Genomic DNA, 20704 nt, shown 5'->3' with positions numbered 1-20704 from the left:
CGAATGACGTCAGAAGTCACTCACAAACTCTCCTCCTTAGACGTTTGGAGGTTACATCAGCTAAAACGTAGTGAGAGTATCATCCAAGATGAGAACCGTTTGAATAATGAAGATTGATAATTTTAATCTTAATAAAACAGATGTATGTATGTGTGTGATATTAAACCGATAAACTCTTAAACTACTGGTCACATAACATTGAAATTAACAAGAAATAGCAGTCATACACCAAATATGGTTTATAACAAGTAAAATTTTTGCATCGATGACTAACGCATGCAGAAATGTTGGCAAGTTGAGCTGCAAAATGTTAATTTCAACTTGCGAACATATTTCTATTTTTGTGCATGTGCAGTCATTCAAAGCTTTAAGTAATTTTAAATCTTATCTGTCGATCGCTCAAACAGTTGAGAACATGGTTTGAGTGCTAAATGTTTTTGGTTTCGATTCTAGCTAATGACACTAAGTTATTTCTTTTTCTTTTAAACTTGAAATCGTTACTATATATAAGGTACAATATAATATTCAATTGAGAATTGGCGCTGGAATAATGAATACGAAATTTGTATGAATTAAAATATTTAGTCATATTTTATAACTTGGCTAGCCCCCCCCCCCCCCAACCAAACAAAATTTTTAAGTTCGTTTGTACATGTGCGTCTTTTACAGGAACTTGTGACCTAATTTTCGGATATTTTAATGTTTATTAAAAATCTTTTTAATCTAGATCCTCCTTTGGGGATAATTGGAGTTTCTCCCATAAAATGTGCCATTTCCTATGACAACAAAATCGAAGATCTTCTTCACTATGGGTAAGTAAAACCATTTATATGTAGGTGTGCTTTATTTTATTTATTTTTTTATTTTTCTTCCTTTGAAGATTGTAATGCCGGGTATGGGGCAGCCAAACCAGCTGCCAACATTGCCCCGCTTTTTTATTGAAACCAACCAAGAGCTCTTTTTAGTATCCTCGCTGTTCCCTTAAAAATTAATGTAAATATTTTTATTGCAGTAACAGTCCACGAAGTAAGAAATGCAAAATATTATGTTCCCCGATTTTTTACATATTTGTACCACTGTTCTCATCTTTGTTCTTGCAATGTTTTTGGTCGATGTAACCTCCGGTCTTCTTCTGATATCAGATCAGGCTGTCTGAGGATATCAGCTTCTCGACTTAAATGCACCAAAACATTGTTCTTGTTTTGTCCCTTTGCAAAACTCAACTATGTTCTGCTTAGTTAAAAAAAAAAAAAAAAAAATCTTCCAAAACGGACCAACCAATATAAAATACCTCAAGCATAAAAACTTTTCCTGAGAAAGGTTGATATGCCGTAAAATGAAACTAATCTTCCACTCCTATCGCTTGAGCTGTGGAACCAGTACAGAATGTTGAATGAGAACTTTTATTTAATCAATGAGAGTAGATTGTTTTCGTTCTGTCAGCTATGATCGGGTAGAAGTCTTAAAATAATAAATAACTCTGTTTACTGCATGTTAATTCTATTTTTCATCAACTCGCATTCTCTTGGTGAACTTGCAGACGATTTTTTTTTCTCCATGAAATTCATTTGCGCCTAAGAATTATTTATTTTATTTTTTTTTTTTTACCCTTTCTATACTTCAACAATATGCTGATCTTGGATATGACCTTAAACTATATCCGATGGTGAGGCCTTTGGGGGAGGGGAGTCCCAATAATTGCAATTGCTCCCAGGTCCACTCTGACCCGGAATGGTAGTACCTGATAGGGTCCCAACTGTGGGTTAAATAGAAACCGACTTGAAAAAAAAAACAACAAAAAAACAAATATTCTAATAAAAAAATTTTCTCCAAAATAATTGGATTCGGCATTAAATAACCTGAAAAGGGTTGATATGCCGTAAAAACACCCCAAACTTGGATCTTTCACCTCTACAAACTTCCTGGATTTTGTACTCGCCAACCGTGGGAACAACCTTTCACGTGAAACCATTCTTCCTTTTTACCCGACCCCCATCTGTTCCATTGTTGTCTTTTTCTGATTTTATTGATACTTAATTCATCAAATGCTTTAAAATAAAAATTTCTTTACGCATTTTGCTAATTCCTCCTCCTCCTCCTCCTCTGATAAGAAAAGCATTTTAAAACTCCGGATTACGGACTTTAACCTATTTGTGTTTCCTTTCCGAATATTTTGAAGTCTTACTAAAGCGTTTCTCAACATATTTTATTAAACCTATAATACATAGGTACATAGTACATATATATTACAAAAAGTCTTTCAAAAGTCAAGCTGTTCACCCTACCGTTTTTCTTAAAGCATGTTAAAATATTCAATTGACGGCACCCGTTTCGTAGCTCAGAATAATTCTTGTAATTATGTTAATTTTTAAAAAATTTAATCCGCCCTTACTAATCAGAATAGGAATTCGTCAATTTTAAAAGAAAATAAAGGAATATGGGTATAATTACAAAATCAGAAAAGTTGCAATTCTTTTCTTTTAAAGAAAAATTCAAAGATGGCGTAACTAAAAAAAGTAATTGCAACTTCACTTTCGATTTTCAGATTTTGCAATTATGCCCATATTTTCTTTTCAAGTGGAAGTTTCTATTCTTCTGATGAGTTAAAGGCGGAATAAATTCCAAAAATGACATGCTCATGAAAAAAAAAAAAAAATGGGCCAAGAACTCGCTGGGGAATGAAAATATACTTACATAACGTTCTATTTCTAAAACTACCTATATAGCAATTAAGCTGGGATTCCCAATACTATATAATGAATGTAAGGTGGTAGTATAATCATCATTAATGGTGTAAATTGGGTGGAATTTTAAGATGGTTTTCAACAAGAACTTGTTTACATTGGACTTGAAGGCTACTATATTGTAGTCAGGCGAGAAGCAGCCCAACGGAAGTGTTCCACAGGCAGGAAGTTCTACGAAAGCTGCTTTGTTCGTGGAATCTGTTTAGACACAGATAGTGGAGGAAATTTTGATAGTGGTTGTCGCCAATCGAGTGTTCTTAGTGAAAATCCGGCAAGGCGGGGCCATAGACTGGAGCTCAGAAAGCATTTGTCATGAAAATAATGATAGGGCAGAGATAGCCCCGCAACGTCTCTTCTGTGAGAAAGAGGTTGCAAGGAAGAGAAAACGGCATTACTTAGGTTTTGAACTCTATCAAGAAGGATATGGCGTGCAGTTAATAGTAAGAAGACTTAAAATGTCTTTTGCATTACCTCAAAGGGGAGCATCTAATGGTTTGTATCAATCAAATAATATATATTCATGAGCAAAAAAAAAAATTGGCCAAGAATGAAAGAAGAAATCGATTTTTCAATATTTTTCCATGAATTTTTAATTTTAACTGAAAATTTCTATTTTGCAGAGCATATGAGTGGAAAAATTAATCCTAAAAATTGTAAGACTCCATGTTGGCGAGGATATAAAAAACCGAATTGCAGGGTTAAGACAGTCGAAAATAATTTACAAGCAGATTTTTGATATTTTAAAAGAAAATGTGAAAATATTTTTTCTGTAGTGAAGGTAAAAAGGAAATCTGGATCTGGTCGTCCTAGAGCATCCACTTTGAAGGATGACCAAGCTTAAATTAACTGTTTTGAAGGATCGAAAGAAAACTTATGTTGACCATAGCAAAGGGTCTGGAAATTCTTTCTAGATATACAATATCTAGAGAAATGAAAGAAATGGGATTTTCTTCTAAAATGTGTGCAAAGAAGCCATTTTTATCTAAGAACATCAATGATAGATTTTTCTCGTGTTATGGCAAGGATACAAACTGGTTCAGTTTTCTGCTTAGATGAATCAAGATCGTCGTGTTAGCAATGCTCCCGGATGGTGCAATCGAAGAACTGGAGAAAGATTTTCGCCAAGTTGCATAAAAACGACAGTTAAACACGGGAATGGAGGGATAATGGTATGAGGAACTTTTACTGCAGTAGGAGTTGGAACTTATTAGATGTGAGAAGTTAATCAATGCAAAGGAATACATTCGAATATTAGAAACAGGACTGTTAGTATCCAGAAGCTGGGAATATCCCAGAACATTATTTTTCCACACGATAATGCCCCTGCATACACTGCTAAAGTCACAAAAAATGGTTTTCTGATAATTCAATTAATGTGATATTTTGGCCAGGTCAAAGCCCCTATTTAAACCCAATCGAGAATATTTGGTCCATAATATCTCGTGCATTGGCTGGAATAACTTTTTCGAACAATGGCAAACTGTGGGAAGCTGTGCAAAGCGAATGAAATAGCATCTCCTCTTCAGTGTTCCACTTTGGTTGAGAGCATGTCTAAAAGGATTGATCTTTTAAAGAAATCAAGAGAATGCGATTCCATCCTAAGCATTTATTAAAGTAAATGTCTTGTTCTGTATTATTAGTCTCGTTTAAGTGTCCTTGTTCTTTGTTCAATATAGCTTTTAGTGCAATAAAATGTATAAAATTTGTTTGGCTCCTTTTTTTTTTTTTTTTTTTTTTTTTTTTTTTTTCACGAGTATAATTACAATTTTCAACTGAAAGCAATGTTATGTGGTGTCTTCAATAAGTTTCTAGACTTTTTTGTAGTCATCTAAAATTGTAGACTCTTGAAAACTCAGAATGTTATTTCTATACATCTTATGAAATGATTGACCAATTTTTATGATTTCTGGTTCAAATGAACAGCTACAGCAGGAATTGGAATACACCCTACTAAAGTCTGATTATCACAGATAGTGGATTTCAAAACTGCAATTTGGACGTGAGGAGGACACTTGAAATTTAAATTTGGAAAAAAAATGGCACAGAAACGTATGGAATGCTTCAGTTTTGGACCATTTTGCATGAATCGAGCATCAATTTTTGAGTGGCATAAGAGATTCAAGAAAAGCAGGGAATCTGTGAGGGATGAGATGTGGGAGGAGTAAGGAAGTCAGAACACCAGAGTTGATTGGCCAAATAAAGAATTTCATGGATAAGGACAGTCGTGTCTACAGAAAATAGATGCAGTTTTGTCAATGTGGAAAATGTACTCACAATTCTTGAGGAATTGAAGATGTGGAAGATTTGTGCATGGATACTTGGATCAGTCAACAACTCCATCCTTGTCACCGACTATTTGATCAAGATGGGCATCAAGACAGTTCCCCATCCTCCCTATAGTCCAGACCTTACTCCATGTAATATTTGGTTATTCCCTAAGCTCAAGGAAAATCTTAGAAGCTGTCGTTATGAGATGATTGAAATGAAGGAGGCTGTGACAAGGATCATTGACACGTTCACACATCCATGAGGCTTTCCAGAAGTTGGAATAGTAGAAGCATTGCAGCTGGAGGAGATTACTTTGCAAGGGACTGAAAGTAATGTGATCTATGCAAGTGTCATGTCACAATTAAATATTACTGCATTATTACATGAAACATTTACTTTCATGATTTCACGATCCATTGACCATGGTCATTTTTAGAAATGCAACAAGATTGTTATCTCCTCTTTTAATGCAAGACCTATTATACATATTTTTGTATTGGAAGTAAAAGGGCAGGTGCTTGGGCATCTAACACCTCCCTCTCTGTACTTTCCTGTTTCTACACAGCTAGTATCATACAATGTATTATATTATTTTTATTGGCTTTTTTTTTTTTTTTTTTTTTTTTTTTTTTTTTTCTTGAGATGAGTAATTTGTATATTTATTTGCAGACTGCTATCCCCATCTTCATAATTGTTTCACCACGTTTCAGACAACTCATCCTCTGGCCTTCTTCAGGTGGTTAACGTGTACTTCAACAAATGTTTTCCTTAATAATTTTCTACTTTATCATTTTTCATAAGTTTTGCTTATGATTGGTTTTAATTGAAATTCAATATTTTGATTTTTGTTCTTTTTCTGAAGTGCCTTATATATATATATATAAAATGGAGGTGGAAGGACCTGGATACTCAACGTTTCGCCCGATTTATGCGGGCTTCTTCGAGAGGGATGGTCATTGACGAGAGAGTCGGAGGATTGGGGCTATATATAATGATGGAGAGAAACGTGTTTTCCTTATGTAAATTAGATATCATATATACATATATATACATTTTATGAGAAAAAAAAAATTAGAGTAAACTAGTGTAGTGGATTACGTCTAAAAGTTAAAATATCGTAGAGATTAAAAAAAAAAATTGTTTGGAAATATAGCGGTGATAGATTAAATAAATAAAATGACACGAGATTACAAAAGAATTTTTTTTTTTTTTTTTTTTTTTTTTTAGAAATAATTGAATTGGGATAAAATAGCGTAGTAACTTAAAAGATGGTGTCTAAAAATAATAGGTGATAAAATGGAGTCTAAAAATAGATGATTAAATAAAATACAGTAAATAAGTAAAATAAAAATAATAAAATTAAGTGAAATTACGATTTTTTTTTTTATAATATATATATATATATACAAACTCATTCTTTCCTTTTTCCAAAGCTGTGGTACTGGTTCTATCCTGTCGAGGTCTTCTGGTTTCCAAGTGCAAGGAATAATGTCTTTGAGTCCCGCCTTTTTGCTTGCAATTCCAAGTGGAAGTCTTCTATCTCTGAGTTGCTCCTTTGCTGTCTGCAAAAATAAATGCGATGGGGTAAGTAAAAGTTGCGTAGTATCATCCTCATTGTCATCCTCATCAATTTAATTTCGGTTTGATATATAGGCATGTGTTGGACGGCTTTTATAAATCTGTTTCCAAAATAACTACAATCATTTTTGGTTAATGACTCTCGTCTTGAAAGGTTCATATTTTGACAAGCTTTTGGATCTGACCATTACTCCTGAATGAAATGGAACACGTACATCAAATCTGTTGCCAAGATTGATGGAAAATGGGATCATTCTGTCGCTCCAGTTGATATCTCAATGCCGTCCAAAGATGGAGTACTGTTACCAGATCTGGGCATGAGTAACTAGAAAAACTTATCTTTCCTTGATAGTTCAAAATAGACTTCGTAGCCTAGTACCTATTTACTATGCCCCCCTCCATGGTAGAAAGATCTTATCCTGCCTTGACAGTTCAAAATAGACTTTGTACCTTAGTAGGGGATGCCCTTTTCTCTTCCTTGCAACTTCTTTCTCACAGATGTTGTGAGTTTGTCTCTGCTTCATCGTTATCATAGCAAGTGCTCGTCTGAGCTCCAATCTATGGTTCCCCCTGGCCAAACGGTCCTGGATATGACCTTAAACTATATCCAGTGGTGAGGCCCCAGCTTGTGGGCTTTGGAGTGTGGAGCCACCCTTTAATTACCATTGCTCCCAGGTCCACTCTGACCTCAAGGGGTAGTACCTGTTAGGGTCCCAACTATGGGTTAAATAGAAACCGACGTGAAAACAACAAATATATTCTATTAAAAATTTTTCTTAAATCTTTGGATTTGGCATTAAATAACCCGAAAAAGGTTGATATGCCATAAAACAACCAACCAACCCTGACCAAACATTCACGAAAAACACTTGTCTAGCTGAAACATTTATCAATAATTCCCCCACTCTTTATCTGCGCCTCTACCTAATCGTAGATTCCATGAACAAAGTTTCTTTCTTAGAACTGTACGCCTGTGGAACTCTTCTGTTTTCGTGCTTTCAAGCTGACTACAATATAGTCATCTTCAAGTCCAATGTAAACAAGTTCTTGAGTAATCTTAATTCAATTTACCAAATTTCCACTAACGATTACTACGATATTGTCACATTGACTACTGTACATTTATTAACCCTTGATCCTCAAGTGGCTTCCGGGCCTTGATAAGTAGTGATTCCGTTGTAAAAAAAAAATAAATAAAATTCCGCTTTCTCTAAAGTCACTATTCATCAAGGACTGAAGTCGAGGATAAAGGTTAATCAGTGCACTATCGTCCCTGAGACAACAGCGTATTGTTAGTGGTGGAAAAAGGGTAGAAATGGATTAGAGGTGGTGCTCACCAAGAACTTGTTTACATTGGACTTGAAAACGACATACTGTAATCCGTTAGAAAGCAGTTTCACAAACGAGCAGTTCTAGGAAAGAAGCTTTGTTCATGGAATTTGCATTTAGATTTAAGCAGATTTTTCCGTATGGACTATCAGATGAGGCTGTCTGAAAATATCGGTTTCCTGACCTAAAATGCACAAAACATTTTTTTTCAGTTAGAATCTTTCAACATGACGATGCCGGCATCATTCAACTGTTTTCAGGCACATTTCAATGAAATAGTGAAAGTTATTGCAACATTTTTAGTCGTGTGCAAGTGACTCTATAAGTCGGTCTGTCGGTCGGTCTGTCCGTCCGTCCGTCCATAACACTTTTGTGCTTGCCCTTTTTGGTTAAGATCAAAGGTATTTTAATAGATGCTGTTCTTAGCTTTTTAAGCTTTTCTTGGCCTTTTGGCCAAGATTAAAGTGTAGTATCTGTTCTTACTACATGCTGTACTTGTTTGTAACTTTGTGATATAAAGTGGGGATCACTTTTCTGTATTAATTTAATGTAAAATGATCACCCACTTTACAACCAGTCTTGAAGCCATTCAAGTCATTCTCCAGATCCTCCAAGTTGTTTATGAAGGATTCCAGTTATTTTGTAAGCATTAAAGTCATTCTTAAGGTCATTCAATTCATCCTTAAGTTCATTAAAGTCATTCTAAGTCATTTACTTTTTAAGTCATTTCAGCCCATTTTTCGGTCATTTTAGTTTATCTTTAAGAATTTCATGTCAATCCTACATTCACGCATTCATTCATTACACGAGAGCATGCGACTAATGGTTACCGGCCTTTTTTTTTTTTTTTTTTTTTAAATCTAAAATTTATTACAGTACATTAAAAAAATATTAACCGCCCCCCCGAAGATTTCATGAAGAAAAATACCAAAATTTTTAGGTAACAAAAAAAAAAATTTAGCGCAAACAAAAAGTTAACAACCTTTCAAAATGAAAAGGTCAAGATGTAAGTTTTCATAGTAAAAATTATTTGCAAGTTTGTTTTTTTTGTTTTTTTTTTTACCACATAGGAGTCACCACTTACCCTCGAGTGGCCTTTGGGCCTTGATACGAGTAAAGTGTACAGAAGCCAATGGGACAATATAGTAATCGTTAGTAGTGTAAATTTGGTAAATTGGATTACTTGAGGGGAACGCCTTATCAAGAACTTCTTTACATTGGACTTGAAGACGACCATGTTGTAGTCAGTTGGAAAGCAGGCAAACGGAAGAGATCCACAGGTGTGCACATCTAAGGAAAAAAAAAAGCTTTGTTCATGGAATCAACGTTTATGGTTAGGCATAGATAATGGGGGGATTGATAGTTTTCAGCTAGACGAGTATCCCTAAACTGCAAGGTTGGGGAATTCTCTTCCTGCTCATCGTTTTCCGTTTATATATATATATATATATATATATAAAGTAATGTGATTTATAATTTAAAAATTTTTAAAAAAATTTTTAAATTTAAAAATCAAAATTTAATTAAATTAAAAATCAGTTTCATAAGAAGGAACAACAACAAAGTCAATTATCTGTACGATCGTTTCGGAAATCCGTGCTTTTTATTTGTAGTATACATGAAGTCACGTAGAACAATTATACATAGTTATTTTGGTAAGCACGGTCTCCTCATCAGCAAATTTAGGAGGATTTCTATTGAATTGAAAAGACACCAAAAATAAACCTAGCATTAAAAGTAAGGCAGATGAATCTTAATTTTTCTTTTTTTGAAATCAGGAACTGTATTTAAAGTAGTCATTTAGATGTTTGCTATAGCTTTTTATTTTATTGAATATATATATATATATATATATATATATTATTATATATTATATATATATATATAAAAAGCTACTTCATTTATTCACATAAATTTAATATACGAAAGTATAGATTTATGCGTAAACTTTAAGTATTTACTTAAAAAGTGCTCAATACGTAGGTAGAGCTAGTTAGTAGTTTATAAAATATATATGGCGATTAAGCTACACTGAATATTCTGCATTTCATCCAACTATAGAAAGAAAACCCGAATAACAAGAAATATTACATAGGCATGACTTCCTTAGATTTCAAAACCCGGTACTATGACCACAAAAGCACATTCAAAAATAAAAAACACCGTATAAAAACAACACTAGCGAATAAATACTGGGAACTCAAAGAAAGCGGACATTCGCCGGTAGTCGAATGGAAAATGAGACAAGCTACCACATGCAGACATTTAAACGACCCATGTAAATTATGCCTCCATGAAAAATTTTCTATCCTGTACTTTAAAGAACCTCAAAATCTATTAAACTGTAGGCGGGAAATAGCAAACAACTGTGTTCACAAAATAAAACTTACTCTAGGATAGCGATACAAAATAGCTTTCAAACTAACAATAACAATAGAAAACAAACAAATAAATTAAATAAACATGAATATACATAAACGATCACACACACACACATATATATATATATATATATATATATATATGTGCATTATTGTGTACACATAGGTATATTTATATGTATAAAAAAAACAAAAAAAAACGGCCACCTAAAACCACTAACCTAGTTCTAAAACAGATCCTTTGTTTGATAAAATGCATGCCCATTAGCTGATAGGAAGGGGCGCGGTGGATACTAGAAAGCTGATTGGCCAACTAGAAATCCTCAACATATATAAAAACAAGAAGCAACGACAATTCGCGCATAAGCCTGACGAATCCTATAGTTGGATGAAACGCAGAATATTCAGTGTAGCTTAATCGCCATATATATTTTATAAACTATATATATATATATATAATTTTTTTTTTTTTTTTTTTACTAAGGTCAACAGGCATCTCTTGTCTTTGCAATAATCAAACTTCGTTCTTGTTAGCTTTTCATATCGAGTAGTTTCCTGCTTTGTCTGGAATGATTCCCATAAAAAAAATCCCTTATATACCCCCGTTTTTTATCTTATTTTTTGTATTTTTAAACTGAATATCGAATTTAATTTTAATCTTTATTTATTGAAAGAGATTCTGAAGTGGGTTGGCTTTAAACTGTGAAAATCTTAATTTTGTATAAAATGAAGCGAGTCAAATTTTTTTATTTTTTTATCGATCTTTCCTCGCATGAAATTAATATTTGATTCTGGTTCGTTACTTTTTCATGTGGATCTTTGAAGCGTATATACATTTGTTTGATTTCTCCCAGAAAATACTTTAACCAGGTCGGAAATATTTTCAAGTAACCGCCATCTTAAAAACAATTCTGTATTTGTTACTACTGTTATTCCAGTCTGATTGGAAGAAAATATTTCCAAACAAAAACATGGAAGTTTAAGAAAACACATTCTGCAGGTAAATACGTCGGATTGACACATGTATTCGTTGATTGGGACACTTTCGAGTAATACAAATTGTATATTGAAGGTTTTCCCCATTTTGTTTGTTCCAATCTTATGATACAATTATCTGTACACATGACTTTTAATGGAAAAAAAACTTCGCGTTCTAACCTTCCATCGGAATTTTCTCACTAAAACTGTTCAGTTAACATTGCATTATATTATTAATCGTCAATTTATTTCAGTCTTCATGTCGATCTCATCGACTCGAAATCACAGAAGTGTACAATTCTTCCATCCAAATATTCTTCAATCCTAAAAATGGTAAGTTGAAGTAGAAATTATAGTCGCTTAACTTTTTATCCAGCCCACTTTCCTGACTAATTTTAATCGCTCCATGGTTCTCCTTGCTCCTCTTTTTCGTCGTCTTATTGTCCTTCTCTTGTATATTTTTTTTAACTACTCTGCATATGTATAAGACGGGTGTCTTTTTTCCCCCCCGATGTTTTTTTTTTGCCTCCCGATGTTTGTTCCCCCCCGATGGTGTTCCCCCTCCCCCCGATGGTGTCCCCCCCCCGATGGTGCTTTTTTTTTTTCCCCCGATGGTGTTCCCCCCCCCATGGGTTCCCCCCGCGATGTTTTTTTTTCCCCAATCTTTTTTTTTTTTTTTTTCCCCTCGATGGTGTTGTTTTTTCCCCTCGATGGTGTTGTTTTTTCCCCTCGATGGTGTTGTTTTTTCCCCTCGATGGTGTTGTTTTTTCCCCTCGATGGTGTTGTTTTTTCCCCTCGATGGTGTTGTTTTTTCCCCTCGATGGTGTTGTTTTTTCCCCTCGATGGTGTTTTTTTTCCTCCCCCCGAAGGTTTTTTTTTTCCCCTGATGGTGTTTTTCTTCCCCCCCCCCGATGGTCCCCCCCCCGATGGTGTTCCCCCCCCCCCCCCCGATGTTTTTTTTTTCCCCCGACGGTGCCCCCACCCCCGATGGTGTTTTTTTTTTGTTTTTTTTTTTCCGATGGATTTTCATAACTTTAACTATTCTCACCTTGCCTGTTGAGACTTAGTATATAAGATTGTCACCCTAGAAAAGACAACATGATTCCATTACCGTGTGATGAAAACCTGTTTTCTTTGTTACAGACCATCTACTAGTTGACCATTTGTCTACAAATCCAAGAGTGATAGGAGCCTTCTATGTCTGCAAGTGACGCAATGATCAACAAGCAAAATCGGAGATGCACTGTTGTACAACTTTTGCTCTCTACCGATCAGTTAGGACAATAAGACGATTGCCACGAATAACAGGGACATGCCCAGGGTGATGAAAAGTTTCCGACCAGTTATGGTCTTTGGTGGGCCACATCATGCCACTGCACATCTTTGAAGTCGGCTTGAAAATAAATACCAAAGTGGACCTGGATGTGCTGAAGAGTGTGGTGATTCCTTGGTGCAATCGGGTTGCTGCTGGCAGACCCTGGGTGTGACAGCAGGGCTTGGCGCATGCCCACAAGTCCAAAGAAAATCAAGCTTAGCTTCAGGAGTGCTACGACTTTGTACCCTTTTCTCACTGGCTCCTGACCTGCACATACGGGACTATTTCGTTTGGTCATGCATTGACACTAGTTTCATGCTTACGCAATCATCAGTGTAGGAGCTGGGAGATTTGAACCCAGCCACGTAGCAACCTTTTATTTATATTTTTTTTAAGCCTTTACCTCCAGGCCACCAAACAATTGCAATGAGAACGAACGGAATTGATAACTAATAAATGCTTAATTCAGACACAGATATTAGACAATCAAGAGTGTTCGAATAACTGAAGTCGTGAACATTACATAAACGCTAATTATAATTGTCAGTCCTTTAAGAAATAAGATTCCATAAGTTTAGGGAAATTGAAAAAGTTGGTCACGTGACCTTGTGTGCGAGATCGTGACTTCCTGTTACTTGATCCATCTAAGATCGTCCGTATTAAAACGTTAAGCTTCATCTTAAAATTTCCCTTAGTTTTGCGTTGATGAATGGCGGCCGTATCCTAGGGTCACCGTATTCTGGAGTTCTACTGTAATTCCAGATCTAATGGAGTCGATCGTAATTTCCTGCACTAATTGCATAAGCACGTATAAAAATAATCTCGCTCGTTGAAAATTGTGTCACTTTCAGACGTCATAGAAGACTCCTATCGCTCTTGGTCCTGGATATGACCTTGAAATATATCCAGTGGTGAGGCCCAGCTTGCGGGCTTTGGGGAGTGTGGAGCCACCCTTTAATTACCATTGCTCCCAGGTCCACTCTGACCCGGAGTGGTAGTACCTGTTAGGGTCCCAACTATGGGTTAATAGAAATCGACTTGAAAACAACAAATATATTCTATTAAAAAATTTTCTTCAAATCTTTGGATTTTGGCATTAAATAACCCAAATTGATATGCCGTAAAACAAAAACAACCAACCAACTTATCGCTCTTGGGATTTGTACACAATTGGTTAATTAGTAGATGGTCTGCAACATAAAAAGAAAACCGGTTTTTATCAAACGGAAATGGAATCCTTTTTTCTTTTTTTTTTTTTTTTTTTTCTCCCCCTAGGGCGACAATTTTATCGTTCCATCTGTATGTGTATTCGACATTATTATTTAAAGCTCTAAAAATTCATACTAGAATTTGCCAATGGACCTGTGCCACAACGATTAAAGATGTTGCCTAACAATTAGTTCTGTTTTTGGAGATAAGGGTTCAATCCTTACTATGAGCAATATTAGCTAAAAATAGCACAATTGACGCTTCTAGAAAAATGTCACCCTCGTTTTTTAAATGAACGTCGGAGATTATATCTGCCGAAGCGTTGAGAATAACCAAGATATCTGTTCTTCAGATGCTGCAGTTGCTGCACTTCAATTTCTTGTTCTCTGTCAGTGGATGAGAAATCTTCACGACTGAGACAATTTTTATTTTTGTTCCTTTTCTCCACATAAAAAAAAAAGACCCTGGTGTCTAACTCTGTCCCGTGGGGAGACATTGTAAATAGGAACCAAGATGAAAATTGTGCAGCAGAATCCGGGGATACGGCATTAAGAAAGTAGTAACAAAATACAGTACAGTATATAATCAAATAACACCGTAAGGCGGGGCAAATACTGTAACCAGGGACCGGAAAAAAACCCTTTTTCACATTGTAACCTAAAAAAACGTCTATTAGGGTCACCATATCCCGGGGTTCTACTGTAATTCTAAATCTGATATATAAAAGGATATATGTCCGTTCGTCTGTCTGTTCATAGTTTCGGAACAGATAAGTTGCAGAGCAGCGCTAGGGGCCTCAAGTGATTGGATTTTTATGGGCCGCTTTTTTATTGGCCTTTAGCTGGTTAAAATGTTTTAAGGGGTCAGAGGGCTCAAAATTGAAAAAATCGTTATGCATTTTGCAGTCATTTTAGTTTAACTTTTAATCGGTTAATGTGTAAGTACAGTGGTAACGTCACTAGCTTTGAATGCTAGTCTCGGTTTCGATTCTAGCTAATGACACCTAAATGCTTGTTTTACTTCTGAAATCACGACTATAGTAATATTTACGAAATCTGGACAAATTAAAATATATTTAGACGTATTTTACGACCGATCAAAGCTCCTCCCACGCTAGTCTAATATAGAGAAGGCTAGATGTCTGTCTCCATATTATCTTAGTTTATTTTTAAATTTTTTATTAGCTTATGTGCGTTTCACGTTGACACAGTGGTAACGTCACCAGCTTTGAATGTTACAGGTTGGTTTTCGGTTTCGATTCCAGCTGATGGCACCCAAATACTTAACTTTTGAAATCATGACTCTGTAATATGTACGAAATCTTGACAAATTAAAATATATTTAAGTGTATTTTACGACCGGGCAAAGCCGCCGCCCCTCCCCAGCTAATATCTTTGTATTTACCCTCGACTTGTGATGCGCTAATTATTACTTTTTGTTACCCCCTTCCAGACAGTGCTGGAGATACAGTGCTTCACTCGGAGGATCCAGATGTGCAAGTCTTTCCCTCTTCCCGCCCGCCTCTCCAGAATGATCCAGTGGACACGGATGACGATACCCCGCCACGCCAGACTTCTCCGGTTACCTTTAACTTGCCCTTAATAATTGCCCTCTGCGTTCTTCTGCCGATCATTTCAATCTTGGTGATTGCGCTCTGCATTTTTAGATCCCGAGTGAATTCTGGGGCCTACCATGTACAAAACCGGACAAACCGCTAAAATCTGCTATTGTGTACGGGTTTATTTACTTCCGGTTTTTATGTCGTCAGTTGATTTTTGTATTTATTGGCGAGGGAAACCTTAATGCGTTCGTAACGACTTGATACGATTGTGAACAGTTTTGTATTTTTGTAATATCCACACACACTCACGCAAAGTTAATTATTACTAATACTGGAATCAATTACTTTAAAAGAAATGCAACTGAAAATTAATCAAAACCTATTTAGATTCACCTACTAGTTTAATTTCTTCTTCTGCAAACATAGTGCACAGATCTGTAATCCGCGTTCAGTCATTTTGAATTGGAGGAAATAAATACATAACTGAAGTGTTTGCATTTTTAAACCATTAAATTAAACCTAGCTTACTCGTTTCCGCCCCAGTTATGTACGCACTTCATTTCTTGTAATTCAAAATGTCCGAACACAAAATAGACTTCAACACTATAGTATAGTAAATTGATTAAAAAAAAAAAACCCCAAAAACGCAAATAGATCAAACAAGTAGGTAAAGCAGCATTTAAACATTTTTTTTTACTAATATGCCAATGTGATTTCCTTTAAAATAATTTGTCCGTATGAATAATTACCAAAAATTAATTTAATGGACTTAAGTTATGGTAAATTTGTAGATTAACACAATTAGCTATATTTCACCCTATAAAAAGGAAATGAGATTACCCCCCCCCTTTTTTGGGGGGGAAGGGGGTTACATAAAAAAAAGTAAAAATTCAGTTTTAGAATGGAGGTCAGTTTCGTATATAAATTTAATGTAAAATGATTTCATTTCTGGGTCATTTTAACATTTTTAAACTTTTTTTTTTTTTTCTTTACTAACTCTTAGTCCGATTGGCAAAACGACATGTAATCGCGCAAAAGTATTTCCTACTTGGTTATCTGCCTTAAAAACGCTAGGATGACTCGGTAGTGGAGATCATTCTATATTCAATTTATCAGGGAAACCGATCTTCCACTTTAAATTTTAAAATGTTTTGTAGTCTTTCTTTCTGCTAAGTTTCTCAATGTACTAGCATGTAATCGCCTGAAAAAAAATTTCAAAAACAAAACGGTGTGTGGGGGATTTCGTTGTGTATTAATCTAATGTCTATAATATTTACAATTTTTCTTATTTTATTTGTTTTAGACCTGTTATTGATATAAGTGTCGTAGGATCTATGCCAGGATAGTTCTCGTTTTTCCTGGCAGGAGTTTATTTCAAATCAAAGATACCTTTTCGAAAAAAAATTAATGGTTATTTTCAACTTGTGTTGACAAAGACAATTTTGTATTAAATTGTCAGCTGCAAGATAATTTTTTTTCCGTCAAATTGTATTTTTGATAATTTTAATTTTTTGCCGGATTGTTTGTTTGCCGGATTGTTTGTTTGCCGGATTGTTTGTTTGCCGGATTGTTTGTTTGCCGGATTGTTTGTTTTTTTTTGTGGGGGTCAAATTGTTTTGTTTAAACAAGCAAAACACTTGGGTTATCAATTTTTGTTGCCTTTAAAAAAAAAAATACAAAAACTGTTTTGCTGACAGCGTTATACAAAAAGCTTGTCAACACTGGGTGAATCAAGTTGAAGATAACCAAATTTGTTATAACCTTATTTAATTTTTTAACTAAATTTTATTACTTGCTTAAAATTAATTTAACTATGCTAATAAAACGTATCTGTTCATTAACTACTTTTAGGTTATTCTGTGTAAGAACTGAGTATTTTGTTAGAACGATTCAATACGTACGAACATTGTTTAGATTCCCCCACCCACATTTATTTTTTATTTATTTTTTGAGATATCACATGTTATTTCTATAGAGAAGCACGAAACTGTCACCATACTAGAACTAAACGTTTGTCTTACATTTAAGCAGATTACAAATTAATGGACGACCCGTTTTAGATAAAACGTCTGAATGAATTCGGTTTCATTTGATGACGGATAGTGTCATTTTGGGATGTAATCCACCGTGCACGGTTAGCCCCACTTTTGTAATGGATGACATTACAAAGCTGTTAGATCAACCAGTCTGCACCAGGACAAACAAGATGGACAATTTTAGTAATATTCTTGATCCTTGCAAGGCTCTAGACCCTTTGTCTAGATAAAGGGCCACTCCTTCAGGTTTTGTTTGATGGATGACGTCTTAGAATGATGGGAGATAACTTTGCACAATTGTTTAGGTTAATGACGTAATTCTAACACTTTACGAAATTACTGTGCCCAGTTATTCCCCATCTGTTTGCGATGTGACGACATGAAGCGTGCACGGTGACAAGATCCAGAGTTTTAGTAGTATACGGATGAGTTACTCGGTGTTATAAATTTCGAATTGGCTTTTCATATCCATATAAATGAGATGTCCGTTTCCAACTAACTTGTTCATATCATCGACAGTGTCAACCCAAGTTTCGGTGGCACGACTCTTCGAACACCAAAGACCTGTCCATGAGACTTCAGGGATATGCCTTGATTTGCCAGAAATAAGAATGAGCTCTGAATTTTTTCCATGCGGATTATATCCTGGTTGTGATAGCATCTGTACCCCCCCCCATTGTTGCACCTGTCTCCAAGATTGCAGAAGGTTCAGAGATAAGTTGCCAATTGCGAAGTTGGTTTGGGAAAAGGTAAGGTTTTTACAGCATGGACAGACAAACCCAACATCATCCAATCTGCCCTTTATGCCAGAGCATTGCTTGTGAACCCAGTGCAATCCCAAAGAGTAGATGAAGTTATAACAAATTACCTTTTTTTTTTTTTTTTTTTTTTTTTTTTTTTTTTTTTTTTTTTTTTGACTCGAGACTCCACAAAGCCATTTACCAGATTTGTCGTTCACCCAGCTCATACATACAGAGCTTTCGTCTTTTTTCATGTTGACGTTCAAACATTTAGATTCAATCATTTCTAGTCCATATGGCAGGTTTCCTAAAAAAGTTCTTGGAGTTGACAGTAAGATCGTCAACACGAAAAAAAGAATTCTTAAGAGCTTTCAGAAATGTAGGTACACTACTCTCCTAATTATTTAATAATCACAAAAACAACAAAACCTTGAAACAAATACCAACAAAAGGGATTTATTGCAGAAAACGAGTTTTTCTCGAACTGAACAGAAAGGGCAAAGGAATCTGTCTGGCTGGGTGTCGTCTGCTGACGGTCGGGTAAGTGAGCAACGGACGGCAGTAGCCAGTGAGTAGCGGTGTTGGGAATGCTGTGAGAGATCTGTCCTGGTCGCTGGCTGGTGTCTCACTGCTCAAATCAGCTGAGTTTCCAAAGGGCTAAAAACAGTCCTTTAGGGAACAGCTAAAATCGATGTCATCTGCCAACCGATTGATCAGTCTTGCCGACTCACGTTGGCAAAGGGCATTGATCCGAATATATAAAATAGTCCGTTAACCGCTACAAGCTCATCTGAAATTCACGTGAGAGAGCCTTCATCACAATAAGGTAAAGAGGGTTCAGCACTGATCCCTAGTCGACACAAATATCAACACAAATCTTCACTGAATCTGCCGTTCACTCTAACACGTGACCTTCGTGCATAGTACATTGCCTGAACACGCACTATCCGTTTACCAATCAGTAGTTCATGCATTGGCCACCAGGAAATCTGAAAATACGATCAAACGCTTTTGCATGATCAAAAGCAAAGAACAGGTCATTGTGCTTGCCAACATATTTTTCTTGAATCTGACTCTGGATAAAAATGGCATCTGTAGCTACTTAGGCATTAAACCAAATTACATACTGAAGTTTTTTTTGTTGTTTTAACCTGATTACTATCAGGTCGCCCGGCATTGCCCGGTCATAAAATACGCTTAAATATATTGATTAATGCAGATTCCGTATTATATTGGACCCAATATATAGTAATGATTTTTAAGAGTTAAGACTCGTGCGTCGTCAGAATCCAAGCCAAAACGCTTAGCTTCTGATTTACTTTTTCTTTTCACGTTAATGCCTGAACTATGAAGATATTTGTAAGGCTAAAAATTAAAACCTGAATTAATAGCTATTACGTTACGCATGCATATTCGTAATGCAGATCTGACATCATCCCACTTAAACTCTTAATTCAATAACCTCTTATAATGCTGCTCCCAGGCCTTAATCTTCACATCATCGTACACGTGGATGATAAAAGTTAAGGCCAACTAAACTCTTTTCCAGTCAGGAAAGCTGACTCCTTCCACAACGTTTTCATCCGGTGTATGACTATAAGACATCCAGTGCTGAGGCCCTATTTGCTGTCATCGTTGGCCAGGCACCTGAGCAACGATGCGAGCAAACGGGTTGATTAAAGTGACTGAATTTTAAGATCTAACCTTGCGATTTTTTTTTTATTCTCAGCAACTTCAAGCAGATTTTTATAATTCGTTTTAAGCTATATTGAATTTCTTTTCCAATTAGATTGTTTTTTCACTCTGCAATTTATTTGCGTGCTTCAGCTTACATTGAAATTCTATTTTGAAAAAAAAAAACAAAAAAAAAACTTCCTACGCTTCTTGGATTTACCATCGAGTGCGTCTTCATGCATTCTGGACCTTCTATATTCAGTTTGTTTCCCCCTTTTTCACATGTTTTAACAGACATGAACCTTTTTTTTTTTTTTTTTTTTTTTGCATTTTCTGACTAACCATAAAGTGCTGTTTCGTTTAATGCCATAACCAGCAAATTCTTAGCTCGGCTAAACTAATAATTTACCAGTTTTTTTTTCTTTCCTCTGAAGAGAATAGGATTCTTTGAAACTTCGCAGAATAAGGATTTCTTGAATTGTTTTCGGAGTATTCTGTCAAACAAATTTCCTAATAAATTTTAATTTAGTCTTGAAAATAGGAACGGCCTACCTTTTAAATGCGCTCTTGCCTGTCTTTCCTGCGGGTTGGGACGAAAAGAGATCCAAGATGGCGTCCGTGAGATTTTAACACGCACGGTCTCTGATATCACAGTCGCGTGACACGCATGCAAATGAGATATGCCAGACTCCATAAAGCAGGTCGTTTGGAGAAGTTGGGTATTTTTTCTTTTCGACCCATCGCTTCGCATTGTAGCAGCGCGTTGCTTTGCGGCAGACATTTTGAAACGTTAGCACGTCGAGGCGTGTGGAAGAGTGAAAGAAACGTATCACTTGGGATACGCCTTTACAATTTCTTTTCAGTATAAGTTTTACTTCCTATTGTGTTTGT

At 35.6% G+C, this 20704-nt stretch overlaps 1 protein-coding gene and 1 pseudogene across 1 annotated transcript in view; both read left to right on the top strand.

Moving 5' to 3' along the window:
* The window catches only part of LOC145261073 (uncharacterized), a 71394-nt gene extending 54183 nt beyond the window's left edge, over positions 1-17211 (top strand). Inside the window, exons 7-10 of the mRNA XM_080119244.1 lie at positions 728-812; positions 6446-6596; positions 11533-11611; positions 15255-17211. Of these exons, the coding sequence (XP_079975370.1) occupies positions 728-812; positions 6446-6596; positions 11533-11611; positions 15255-15520 (581 nt within the window). The 3' untranslated portion in view covers positions 15521-17211. The remainder of the gene's footprint in view (positions 1-727; positions 813-6445; positions 6597-11532; positions 11612-15254) is intronic.
* LOC145261347 (U2 spliceosomal RNA) lies at positions 8353-8486 on the top strand (annotated as a pseudogene).
* Positions 17212-20704: the final 3493 nt, after the last annotated feature.

This window comes from Euprymna scolopes, chromosome 37, assembly GCF_053919585.1.
Source record: "Euprymna scolopes isolate OS-2025 chromosome 37, ASM5391958v1, whole genome shotgun sequence".
Lineage (NCBI taxonomy): Eukaryota > Metazoa > Mollusca > Cephalopoda > Sepiida > Sepiolidae > Euprymna > Euprymna scolopes.
This window is presented reverse-complemented; position numbering and strand designations above follow the sequence as displayed.